The sequence below is a fragment of the Cinclus cinclus genome, chromosome 15 (assembly GCF_963662255.1).
Source record: "Cinclus cinclus chromosome 15, bCinCin1.1, whole genome shotgun sequence".
NCBI classification, from domain to species: Eukaryota; Metazoa; Chordata; class Aves; order Passeriformes; family Cinclidae; genus Cinclus; species Cinclus cinclus.
The window spans coordinates 12,703-26,167 of NC_085060.1; the positions used below are offsets into that span (position 1 = coordinate 12,703).

At 49.0% G+C, this 13,465-nt stretch overlaps 1 protein-coding gene across 1 annotated transcript; it reads right to left on the reverse strand.

Annotated features, from left to right (window-relative positions):
• Positions 1–2,912: 2,912 nt before the first annotated feature.
• Positions 2,913–13,244, reverse strand: LOC134050108 (uncharacterized). The gene is made up of 10 exons (XM_062502963.1): positions 13,090–13,244; positions 12,179–12,307; positions 11,540–11,881; positions 10,455–10,512; positions 7,882–8,343; positions 7,225–7,370; positions 6,368–6,495; positions 5,762–5,868; positions 3,852–4,070; positions 2,913–3,105 (listed from the first exon to the last, which is right to left on the reverse strand). Exons 3-8 carry the CDS (start codon positions 11,869–11,871, stop codon positions 5,786–5,788), a joined length of 1,209 nt encoding a protein of 402 aa, XP_062358947.1. The 5' UTR covers positions 11,872–11,881; positions 12,179–12,307; positions 13,090–13,244; the 3' UTR covers positions 2,913–3,105; positions 3,852–4,070; positions 5,762–5,785.
• Positions 13,245–13,465: the final 221 nt, after the last annotated feature.

Sequence of the window (13,465 nt, forward strand, 5' to 3'; positions counted from 1 at the left end):
AGAGCACAGAACGTTACAGATGAAGTGTTAGTTCCCCGAATTAACAGCCTGATGGAGCCAAATCATTTTGCAGGGACACATAAGAGCTTCTTCTCCTTTCAGAGTTTCCAAGTCACCCTGTAGCTTACCTCCTGAACCAGTGCACACCAATCTGATGTGGGTAAGTAACAGATCCAGCTCCCGAGCTCCAAGCCACACGGCCCCAATGGGAAAGCAAGTAAGGAATAGAAAAACAGCTGTGCAAGAAAGATGAGAGAAAAATCAGAAGAGATATTCTTCTATTTCCACACAGCAATACCGACCAAGCTGTCTATCTCCAGGACTAGCTTTTCAAACAGCTCCCTAACTCTTTTCCTAGATGGAAAAGGTCGAGTTCCCGGGCCCATGCCAAGCCAATGATCCTACACACCAGAAGGAACAAACCAGTTTCCTGTCAAATCAAACAGTTTGAAACCTGACCTGTCAGATACTCTCATGGACCAGCAATAGGGATCAGCATCCAGGCCCCCGTGGACTTGTTTTTTGAAGACTATTTTCCCTCTTGGAATTACAATTCTTTTATAGCTTTTGCTCCATTTTAGTCCTTGAAAAGCGAGTTCTGGGTGAATATTGTGCAGAGGGTCCAGAATGGCAGTGCTGCTTTATTTTTCCCAACAGTTCCTAGCTTGGTGTGCTGACAGACTATCCTGGAATTCAGAGGTCAAGCAGGGCGGCCTTTGGATCGCCCTTCACCTCTGCTCCCACTCTGTGCAAACACAACTTGTGCTGAGGTCACTGAACTCATCGCCTCAGCTTTTCCCTCCAAAAGATCCCCTCCCTCTTTCTCTGCAGGTGAACTCCGATCCACTCCTCACCTGCACTGCTCATCCAAGTGTCCATTCTGTTCCCCCGGTTACCCCAGCGAGGTCCATTTGCCTTTCTCCTGCCCCTCTCCAGCCCCAGGCCGCTCCTCTGCTCGCTCTCTCCCGTGGGCCTCATGCCGCACGGAGCCTCTCCTCCCTTCCTCGCTGGCTGCTGCCAGGGAAGGAGGACACAGAGTCCCGAGGGCTGAGCCCTGCCTGCTAGCCCTGGAGAGCCCTGGCTGCGCTCCCCAAGGCCCTCGCAGAAATTTCCCAGAGAAATTCTCTGCCGGGCTCCCTTCAACTCCCTCAGCAATCCCCTCAGAAATGCCTCCTCGCTCCCGTGGACAACCCCTCGGCATTTTCCTACACAAACACCTCTCGTGCCCCGTCTCAGTGACCCCGGGCTCTGCGGCTACATCCACAGCACGACCCGTGCCCGCTGCTCGTGCTTCACCCGACCACAATCAAGAGAAAATGTTGGCTGGGCTTTCAGAACTGGAAATGACTTGCAAGCAAAAGAAATCACCTTTTTTCCTTCTTTCTCCTGCTGGACTTGCCTCTGGGGATGCGTGCTGAGCTCTCGCTGCAGGGGACTGTCAGGCCTGAATGGCTGGGAGTTCGTCCTCTTCTCCCTGGGCAAGCAGAAATTGGCATTCATTACACCACAGAAATGCTTTCTGAAACCTTTCCCCTCTCCTGCCCTTGGCTGCTACATCTTCTCTCTCTGCCTTGGAATTGACAGCTGTATCCCTGATGTCATTTCCCCTGCCTGGCTTCTGTGCAGCTCCAAACTGGGACAACTTAGCCGGGACAGAGGTGAGACTTTTTAGCTGGATTTTTCTCCGACTTCTAACTACACCAAAACCTTCTCCAATTCCCCACTGAGAAGAGCACAAACTCACAGCCATTCCGGGCTGGCAGTCGCTGAGGGAGATCTGACACAGTATCAATAAATAAGTGACCTTTCCTGGGAGCAGCCATCACCCCAGTCCTCCAGCCTCGGCGAGCTGCTGCAGTCAATGGACCCAACTTCCAAGGCTTAACCTACATTTCTGTCAGCTCCTGTTAGAAAGATCCCAAACAGTAAATCATACTACAGAATTTTAAAATGGCACCAAGAATAACAGAGCCCAGGCCAAACCCAACCACCCCCATCGCTGCTCCACCCCGCTCTTGGCAGAAACAGTCGTATCCTTTAGAAATCCTCTCCTTTCCCTGCTACTCAGTCCTTCGCTGCCCATCCCCACAGAGGATTTACTCCACCTTTGGCTCCCCACAGCACCTCTCTCCCCAGCACAAATCCCACTTGGCACAGACACAGACGGAGCAGACCTAAGGCAATGGATCCAGCAGCAGCTGCGATTCCGAGCTCCCCGTTCCCCGCACAGCTCATCCATCCAAGCACTCCTGGCAATCTCACCTCAGCCCGGACTCTCTGTTCCTCAGAGGCAAACACGGCCTGATGGGGCACGGCTCTGGCACCCCATTTCCTCCGGCTCCTGCCGACCTGGAAAGCCACAGGGAAACGCAGTCCCCTGGACCTCACGTGCCTGGATACCAGCAGAGCTGCAGTTTCACCCAGATGCCATAGACACTTCATCCCAGCGGAGAGGAAAATGGGAGGTCAGGACCGGGAGCCCTCCAGTGCAGAGCCCTGGTGCTGAAGCCTCTTGGCTCTGGCTCCTCAAACACCACAGCTTTTGGCAAAGACGGGAGGAGTGGAACCGTTTCTCCGGTCCTGGAAGAGAAGAAGAGGAAAAGAAAATGAAGTCCCCTGCAGAAGTCAAAGGATCCCAGCTTTCACACTTCTGCTCTGATTGCTCACTGTGGGGCTTGATCCAAGACAGGTGACACCGATTCAAATATAAAAGTGCCCCTCTCCTGCATTCTTGCTCCTAACCCTTTCAGACATTACAAGGATGCTCGTTTTTCTTACTGCATTCTTTGCTCCATTTTAACAGAACCATTTTCATGCCAGACCCCACTTGTCACTCACTCAACCCTTCACCACTGGACTTTGCACAAAGGGACACCCAGGGTGCTGCATCACAAGAAATCCCAAAGAGAAACCCCTCCAAAACCTGACAGAGAAAGGTTTCAAGGCACTGCAGAACACAGACAGCTGTTCATGCCTTCTCAGGCCACACCAATCCTGTCCCATCCACCTGAGCTGTGCAGGTGAGCTGTGCAAAGCCTCCCCTTCCTCCTAGGCAATCGCTGTCTGAGGCCACAGATGTCCATCCTGTGCAGCACCTGGAAACAACTTGGGAAAGGCAAAATGAGAATGTTTTCTGTCAGAAAATGAGGAACAATGATAATAATAATCAGAACTTCTGGACAAATTTAGTAACATCATTTTCATATGATAAATACTGGCCATGCCCATCCTTCCAGCCCAGGTGAAAACAGGAAGGAGAACTACAGGAAAAGCACCGTCCCTTCTTTGGATGTCTTTCCTAAAGACTCTTCTGCACTGTATGCACTTTGTGTTCTTTAAATGAATGGATAGCTGCTAAAAAAATCTCAGGCCCATATTTTCTTGGCCACAGGCGGGACAAGGTGGGCTGCAGCTGCAGAGCCAGGGAGATGCAGGACCTTGGCACACCAGGGATAAGAGCAGGGGAAGCAGGGGGGAGAGCTGGACAAGTGAAGGAACAGGCATTTTGTTTACATTCATCCGTGCTGGGAACTTGGAAAACACGTGGTGCTGCGTGCATCCAGGACACAGTGCCCACGGTTTGGTTGTTTTCCCTCTGGTCATAATCCCTGCCTTCAGCCCCACTCCAAGGGAGCAGAGAATTCCTCCATGCTAAGGGTGAGTCTGGTCCCACACAAGGGATGGGTGCGGTAAAGGAGGGGAGCTGTTTACGGGAACTGACCGCAGAAATCAAACCCAACAAACACTGAAAGGGACTCTGTCGAGCTGCACCACCAAGTGCTGGCAGCAGGCAGAGGCGCGAGGCGCACGCAGGACCAACAAGTACCACTTCACTTGGTTTTCCTGCTTACCTGTATTGCAGTTCTGCTTCACTTCACAGCTGCTCTTCTGCCAAGGCCATTTCCATTTTCACAAGCCTGTGTCACGCGTGGTCAAGGCTGGAAATCCTCCCCTAGGATTTCCACGTCACATCTGGATTTGCCAGGAAGCATGCACACACACAGATGCCCGTTTCTGTGGCAGCTCAGTCAGAAATCACATAAGCCAGCAACTTGCTCCTCACTGCACCACTTGGAAATACATAAAAAAGCCAGAAGAAACAACAAGCAATCAACAACCCACAAATGACACAACTTAGTGCAGCTACATCCTTATATCCTTCGTGCCCAGTGATGGAGAGAAAGAAGGAGGAAAGCTGTTCTCCCAGTTCTCACAGTTCTGTACCAAGCAGCTGGAAACAGCCTACACTGCCCTCACCTGCAGCTGTGGCAGCTTCCCTCCTTCCTTCAGCCTCGCCCTGACTTGTGAGGGGCCAGAGGCACCACACCACCCAAAAGTATCAGCACTCACAGCCTCCGCCAGTACGGACGTCGTCATGGTCCGTCTTTGGCCAAAAAAACCTCGGGGATGGTTTTGCTTTCCTGACAGACTTGGCCAATCTCATTCCCATTTATCAAGGTAACGCACCTCTTGTCAGAGCCCCTCTGGAACAAGAACTCGAGAGAAGATTGGAGGGAAGAGTCCGAGAGCAAAATGAAATCCCACATATGCAATGAAGGCCTGCTTCTGGCAGGTTCCTTGTGGCTTTTGGGACACAAGAAAAGCCTTCAGACTATAAAAGCATACGTGAAAACCCCACACCTTCATGTTACAGACATAGAATTGCTTTGGGATTTGGCATTTCCTGCACCCACACAAACATACTAAAAGAATTAAGCGCGGAGTCCTGAAGCTCGGTTCTTCCAATCTTATTTTGGTGGTGTCACTTGACGTACCAAAATCCAAAGCAATAATTCATAAAAATGAAAAGCAGCTCCCATCCCCTCCCCTCCCCTCCCCATTCAGTTTTCCAGTTTAGGGCTCCTTTTAAGAACAAGTTAAAGAAAAGAAGAAAAGCCCAAGACCTACTATCAGCTAGTGTACCATCCCCCTGTTTTCCACAGATTCTCATTACACCTGATGGCTTCTCTAAGAAAATCAATTTGTACATGTAAAAACCCGTCGAGCAGGGGCAGGGGTTTCTGAGCCCGCACCTCGCAGGTGAAGGATCGGGGGAAGAGCGGCACGGAAGGATCCCAAAGTGCCCAAGAGAGGGTCAAGTTCACTGTCTCGGGGCAGCAGTTTTTGAAACCAAAGTGCTCTGCAGCTGCCCCAAGCCTGGAGTTCACAGAAACAAAATGAGCTCCCCCTCCTGCCTCATTTTCTGCCTTCTCTCATCAAGTGACAATCACATCATGCGAAAGATAAGAGACAAGATGCTAACACCAGTCCAGTGCCCCCAGGATGGCCCCTGGCACCAGGGTTCATTCCCCCCTCTGGCTGACAGAACTTAAACCCAGCTGTTCTGGGATTTAAGGAGAAAAGCCCAGCTTTGCCACTTGCTCTTCCACTCACTCCCACGTTTGCAGAGCGGGAAGATTGCTGGGTTCAGCACTGCATCTCAAAGCAACAGCCCTGGGAGTGCTGCTGGAACCCAGAACACCCTCCCCATTCCCAGACACCAACCGAACCGGTCAGCCTCACACTCCTCCAAAGGCAGAAAAACCACAAACCAGTAAAAAATGGCTATTTTACACAAAAATGGGACCCATTTCACGGGTCAAATATCCCACGCTGCGTCCCTGAGCGTTCCCAAAGCTTTGTGACAGGAAAGTGAAACTTCACACGTGAAGCACCATTTCCCATGGAACAACATCCTCCATAAAACTTGCCACATAAAAGCCCTGTGGAAACAGCACATCCCCTATGCCAACCGACTTACCTCAATCTCTGTGTTTGCTTTCCTTCAGATGCTCCTGGCAGACGGGTAAGGACAGGCTCTGCCTGTCCCCAGGGCACACCACTCACTTGATGCCTTTTTCCCTGGTCCTAGAAAGATGAGACAAACATGGTTAACCGATAAAAGGGATTGAACCGTGGTATTTAACAAGGATCCTCGGTGCAACAAGTGGTCAAGGAGGAATACACGAAATGCACACAGCCGGTGCACCGTGTGTACAACTGTACGGACCTTGCACGTCGGCACCACCGACCAAGATGGCCCAAAGAGAAGCTTCAGTGAGTGGCGTGACATCTCCCTATCTGAAAGTATTCCCCCCCAGGTGGGGCTTAATCCTGCTTTACAAAATACCCTCCCAAGGAGAGAACCTTGGTTTCTCAAGACAGTGTCAGGCTTTCCAGCCTCCAGCTGGGAGGCCTTTAGGATGCTTGATCTTCTTGCCTAGCAGAATACCAGGACTATGCTAATAGACCAGATTTAAACAATTACAAGGATGCATGCTAAGGATACATAAAAGGAATGTAAAGAGAAAAGGCAAAAAATCATCATGACATAGACTCCCAGCACGTACCACTGATAAAAACTCACCCAGTCCCTCACACTCCAAGCTCCAGCACCGCTTCCAACTGGGTGACTTGCACATCACAGGTTTCCCATCTGCTGTCACACCCGAACACCTTTGAGTCCTCAGGTATGGAGGGACTTGGAGCTCACACCTTGGAGCTTTAAAAGTTTTAGCTTTTGTATTTTTCAGAATCTCTGCTGCTTAGTGTGTAACTGTGAAACTTCATATTAGGTGTTAGTAAGTTCTCTTTACAGGATAGTTAGACAAAACAATTCCTTTCTAGCTAGACAATCAAGGACAAGCGATACCCAAAAAAGCAAAAGCAACGGTGAGGGAAAGGGAGCAAGCCAGGGGGCTGAGAGTTCATAGCCTGAGGCTGTGGCTGGATAATAAACCCCAATATGGAGATGAACCAAAACTTATAAAAGTGTAAAGACTTGTTACTGGCATCCATGTGGAATCTGACTTGGGTGTAGTCCTGGCCGGGATGTCGCACTGCCCCAAAGTGTATCCTTTCAATAAATACCTCTTTTATTCCTTTTACTCTGTCAAGTCTCTGCTCCAGGTCGGCCTTTCCAGGCAACAGAGCAAAAACATTCCCAGCAATAACAGCAAAGGAACTTTACTTCGGGATTGTCTTGCTAAATCCTGGGTCAAAAAACAGTGTCAAATTGTTTAGGGCACAAAACCAAAATTAAAGAAACCGACTCTGGGAAAGCCGGCCGCAGCCATCCCTAAAACTCCCTTTGGAATCTTCCTTTGGCTGAACCCTGAATACCTGCACCCCTGCTGACTGAAAAGCAAAACCAACACGAACGAGTCCCTTCCCTAACGAGGAAAATGCAGCAAAGATGCATACAACGGCACTGAATACAAATACCTGTGGGAAGGTCTCCCCTGAGCTTCCACGTTCCAGTCCAGCTTCTCCAGAAGATTAAAAGGTAAGCAGAAGATTTCTACAGAACTCACTGAATCCAATTTCTCTAAACATCTGCAAGCAGCATGGCTCCTGTGCCACAAGGACTTCTGTAATCATGTAATTAGAAAATATGTTACCATATGAAGGATAAGAAAGACGAATGAGCACACCAAGTAAAAAAAAAAAGTATACAAGCCAGTACTGTGCAAAGAACGGACGAGTGAGTTTGTGGTGGAGCAATCCCCCTCACTCGTGGCATTGAATAAACAAGTACATGCGCTGTAAGCCTTACACTGCGGAGTAGTGTATTCTCACCTAGTTTTCAGGCATCAACCCAGCATAACTCTGATTTACAGAGATGCTTCCCAAGGCCACTGTGTCCCCAGGCAAGGAGCACCAACCACCACACTCCACCAGAACCACAGAAAATTCTGGCCAAGAGTGAAAACTGACACAGAATATCCAAAAAGCACAACCTCCCTGTGAAAAAGGGTCAGAAAGAAAAACTACAATTAGGGCAGCCCCTTGCTTTTAACTCTGCACAGAGAAAGGAAAGGCTCTTCCATCCTGAGGCAAGCCCTGGGACACCAAAGAGCAGCAGCCCCCCTGCAGGCTCACCTGGGCCGGCGGAGCAGGAGAGCGGGGCTGTGCAGCCGGGAGGGCCGGGGCGGCGAGATGAGCCGGGGAAGCGGTCCTGGGTGGTGATGTGGAGCGGCAGCCCCGGATGATGATGCCGCGCGCCGGGTGGGCCGGGGAGATGATACTGCCGGGGGGGTCCGGGGTGCTGATGCGGCGGGGCCGGGGCGATGATGCTGCCGGGCGGCGCGGGGCGATGACGCGACATGGGTGGGCGGCAGCCCGGGCGATGACGCGAAGGAGTGGGCGGGCCAGGGCGATGACGCGACATGGGTGGGCGGCAGCCCGGGCGATGACGCGCATGGGTGGGCGGGCCCGGGCGATGACGCGGCACGGGTGGCGGGCGGACCGGCGCAGTCGCCACCGCTGCGAACTCGGGTGGAACGGAGGCTTGCCGAAAGAGGGTACAGTAAGTGACGAGCACTGGGCAGCAGGTGCACACAGCTACAGGCAAAGGGATAGTGAAAGGGAACAAAATATGGTCACGGTGCAGGACAAAGGGAAAAGGAGAGGAAGGAAGAAAGAAAGAGAAATATACAGGCAGGCTGAGAGACAAGAAGCAGGATGGAACAGAGCGACACCAGAACTCAAAAATGCTCCTCCTCAGAAAACTGAAAAATCAACAAGCAAAAGCAGGCCTGCCGGGTCTGACAGGAACTCCCCTCGACCCCGACCCCCCCCCCGCCCCGTCCCCCGACAGCAGCGAGGAGGAAGGAGCAGGGCACGGGATCGGGGCACGGCTGCAGTACCGCGCTGTGCCCACAAGGCGGCAGCACTGCCGCCGAGCTCAGCCCGGGGCTGAGGCACTTTGGGGACAGACAGACAGACAGACAAGGGATGGGGGGGATGAAACAACGAGATCCATCCCTTCAGGAAATCCCCCTGAATGAATGCACCAAAATAAACCCCAGCCAAAACGAAAGAAACACTTCCTCTAACCAAATGAAAACAAACAAAACCCTTTAGAGATAGATATATTGAGATATATACACATATGAATCTACTTGTTATTATTTATTTTATATTTATATTCATAGTCTACACATATCTTTATATATTCAATTTAATTTATATTCTAATATATTGCAAACTTTACACAATATATTGTTTTTGCTTTTTATTATATGTCTTTCTACTGCTACTATTTATGTATATCTATATCTTTATATTTAACATATTTGTATGTTTTTATTTTTAATATCATTCATTAAAAAGCTGTGCTTCTAACCAAATAGAAACCAAAAAAACACTTAATATTAAACTATATTCAAATATATTTTTCTAGTTGCATTTTTCATATTTATATCTGTAATTTATAAATTTATATTACGTATATGATATAATACACTATAAGAATATATTCAATATTATTTGTATTAAATACTACATAAATACTTTTCTGATTCTATACATATTTATACTTTCATATATTTATAAATGCATTTCTAATTTTATGTCTGTGTTTTATTGTACATTTGTACAATTTTCTATTGCTTATACCATTTGTCCTTATATTATTTGGATATTTATCTGTTGCTTATATTATTTCTTCAACACCCTGCCCCTAACCAATTAAAAACCAATAAAACATTTATTTTAAATAATAGTTAAATCTTGTTATATTTCTAGTTTCATCTTTCACAATGTAGATTTACACATTATATATTTTGATAATATTTGCTTTATTTATATTATATGCTCAGTATTTTATATAGATGTGTAACTTCTTTGTTTATATTTTATATTTATACAAATATTTTTTAAAATTATTTTTCTATTGTATTCCATACATTTTATACTTATATAACCTATATAAAACCCCTGCCTCTAACCAAATAAAAACCAATCAAATACTTCTTTTCAACGAGATTTAGGTCTTTTTTTTATATTGCTATTTTTCATGTATTCCACGGCCACCCCTCCCTGGGAATGTCCTGGCACCCGTGGGTCCCTCTGGGGGAGGGCACCCAGCACGGCCCCCCCCCCCCCCCCATTCCCCACTCCCCTGCTCCTGCGCCGCAGCGTGGCTCCCTCTGCCGGGGACCTCGGGCTGCCCCGAAACACATCAGAGCCCCCCGAGTCTCCACCCCGTCCCCCCCTCAGCCTTCTTCCCTCACCCCCAAAATGAAGGCACAGAACCGTTCCAACTACCCTGGATGGCAGAACGGCCCTTGATGGGAACCATTCCCACGGGTCCATGCCCCCAAAAAGGGACCCTGCTGGCACAAGGAAAGGGGGGGGGGGGGGGGGGGGGGCAGGGGGCAGCCCACAGGAAGGGTGAAGTTCCTCCCCAGCCCCGCTGACACAGAGGACACGAGGCAGAAAGAGAGAGTGGCAGCAGAGAGGACACGGGAAGAAAATGAAGATCGGGGTGCAGGATGAAATGGAAAAAGAAAATAAAAACAACAAAACAAACCAAACAAAAACAAAAAAAAAAAAAAAAAAAAAACAACAAAAAACAAAACAAAACAAAACAAAGGAAAACAAAAAACCAACAAAAAATACAACAACAAAACCCAACAAACAAAAACACGGTCAGCAAGACAGAGGCTCACCAAAGGGAGCATACAGTCAGGGAGCAGCACTGGGCAGCAGTCAGACTGGGCAGGGCTCCTTTAGGACAAAAATATTTACAGTTAAAAGCCACTCCCTCACTGGCATCTCGTTTTTATTTACCTCCCCACCACGACCCCGACCCAAAAACACGCCTGAATTCATATCATGAGGAATGTGCAGTCCTGGCTTCTGCCCGCCCAGGATTTGGACAGGGGACCTGGGCACAGCACACACCTGCGAGTCAGGTGAATAAATCCCGGTTTACACTTCAAGGGTTCTCCTTCTGGCACTGCATGTTTGCAGATCTGGGCTGGCACGTTCGATTCCCTGCATGGCCACATTCAAGAACAAGTGACCACATTTGGCAGAGAATTCCCAAGAAAACTCACTTGCCATCAGTGAGCAGAAAATCCTTTGGGGTTTAGTTCCATCTCTCACCTGTTCCCAGTGGAGGGAAGATGGGCTTTTGTCACACATCACAGCAGCAGTGATGGAGCGGGGCTTTTTTTCTTTTAATTAAATGAAGGGGTAATACAAATAAACCCAGTCTGATAGAAATACCTTTAAAAATTTGTCTGGCACACCAACATAAACATAAGGAATCATCAACCCCCAAAGAAAGCAGAGGCAGAAGTATCCGGCTCGAGGCCAGCAGGCACCTGTAACTTTGAACACCACAACACCACGCTCACTGGAAACAAACTGGGGCTTCAGTAACCTCCCCCTCACCGCAGTTTACTCTCAGCTCTGCTCCCCACCAAGATTCACACAAGTGAACGACATGGAGTTATTCCCTTTTGACCTTTCTTAGACACCTGTTAACGCACAGACCGGTTGGTACGTCAGGCAAGGTCTGATGGAAAAACAATCCTGCTTTTACACAGAACAGTCACTAAGACTGTAAGTCACTGAATGATTTTTCCTTTCACGATGATGTGAAGGGAGTCCCCCCTCTCTCTCATCTGAGTCCTGCTGAATAAATAGTACACTTAGGAAGAATGAAGCTGGGAAGAGATGAAAGATTAAACATTTTTTTCAAAGTACCTCTGCATCAACTAAGACCAGTTACAGACATCACACCTACCTGCTGCATGCTGCAGACAAATGATTGATTTTCCAAGGTGTACTTTGAAACCTACTGTATCCTGCTTTGGAATCTCTACCAAAACACTCAGAGTAGCTGTTCTGGATCCGGGAATTTTGAGGTAACTGTAAAAAAAAAAAAAAAAAAAAAAACAGACACAAGAGAACTGAAACGGTTTTCCCTCTGGGAATGACATTTCTTTTATACCTTTTGTTCCACTTCAGTCCTTGAAAGGCAGCTTCTGGGTAAATATCATGCAGAGGCCCAGTGTAGGAATCGGACTGACTGACATGCCAAGCCAGACCAGTGTTTTGGGTGAGGAGTTGGCCCATGGCCCCAGACCTTGGAGGGCATCTGTTTAAGTTTAGAATAGCTCCTAAGAAGGTTGTCAAAGGTTTTAAAAATTCTTTATGGCAAAGCTTTATAACCCTCATTTCCCATTGGTTGCCTCTATTCCCAGTTATGTCATCCCTTGTCTCCTCCCAGCTCTGGAAAGTTCTTGTATCCTTGTACCCCGCCCCCACTGGTTTATGTTCACTGCACTGTTCCACCCATCCTACCTTATCGGCCCCTGCCCTGTATTACTCCTTCCTTACACCACTTTTCCCTTTACCCACTGGATTCTCACCCTGGACCCACCTCTCATCATCCCTTATAAATACTCTGGATTTTCCCTCAGCCTTGTCTTCGACCCTGAACTCTTCCAGTGTATGCTCTCGCTGCAGGGGACTGTCAGGCCTGAATGGCTGGGAGTTCGTCCTCTTCTCCCTGGGCAAGCAGAAATTGGCATTCATTACACCACAGAAATGCTTTCTGAAACCTTTCCCCTCTCCTGCCCTTGGCTGCTACATCTTCTCTCTCTGCCTCGGAACTGACAGCTGTATCCCTGATGTCATTTCCCCTGCCTGGCTTCTGTGCAGCTCCAAACTGGGACAACTTAGCGGGGACAGAGGTGAGACTTTTTAGCTGGATTTTTCTCCAACTTCTAATTACACCAAAACCTTCTCCAATTCCCCACTGAGAAGAGCACAAACTCACAGCCATTCCGGGCTGAGGGAAATGTGACACAGTATCAATAAATAAGTAACCTTTCCTGGGAGCAGCCATCACCCCAGTCCTCCAGCCTCGGCGAGCTGCTGCAGTCAATGGACCCAACTTCCAAGGCTTAACCTACATTTCCGTCAGCTCTCGTTCGAAAGCTCCCGGACAGGAAATCACACGACAGAATTTTAAAATGGCACCAAGAATAACAGAGCCCAGGCCAAACCCAACCACCCCCATCGCTGCTCCACCCCGCTCTTGGCAGAAACAGTCGTATCCTTTAGAAATCCTCTCCTTTCCCTGCTACTCAGTCCTTCGCTGCCCATCCCCACAGAGGATTTACTCCACCTTTGGCTCCCCACAGCACCTCTCTCCCCAGCACAAATCCCACTTGGCACAGACACAGACGGAGCAGACCTAAGGCAATGGATCCAGCAGCAGCTGCGATTCCGAGCTCCCCGTTCCCCGCACAGCTAGCTCATCCATCCAAGCACTCCTGGCAATCTCACCTCAGCCCGGACTCTCTGTTCCTCAGAGGCAAACACGGCCTGATGGGGCACGGCTCTGGCACCCCATTTCCTCCGGCTCCTGCCGACCTGGAAAGCCACAGGGAAACGCAGTCTCCCGGAACCTCACGTCCCTGGATACCAGCAGAGCCGCAGTTTCACCCAGATCCCAGATTCCATAGACACTTCATCCCAGCGGGGAGGAAAAGGGGAACCCTGCGCGGTCAGGACCGGGAGCCCTCCAGTGCAGAGCCCTGGTGCTGAAGGCACCTTGGCTCTGGCTCCTCAAACACCACAGCTTTTGGCAAAGATGGGAGGAGTGGAACCGTTTCTCTGGTCCTGGAAGAGAAGAAGAGGAAAAGAAAATGAAGTCCCCCTG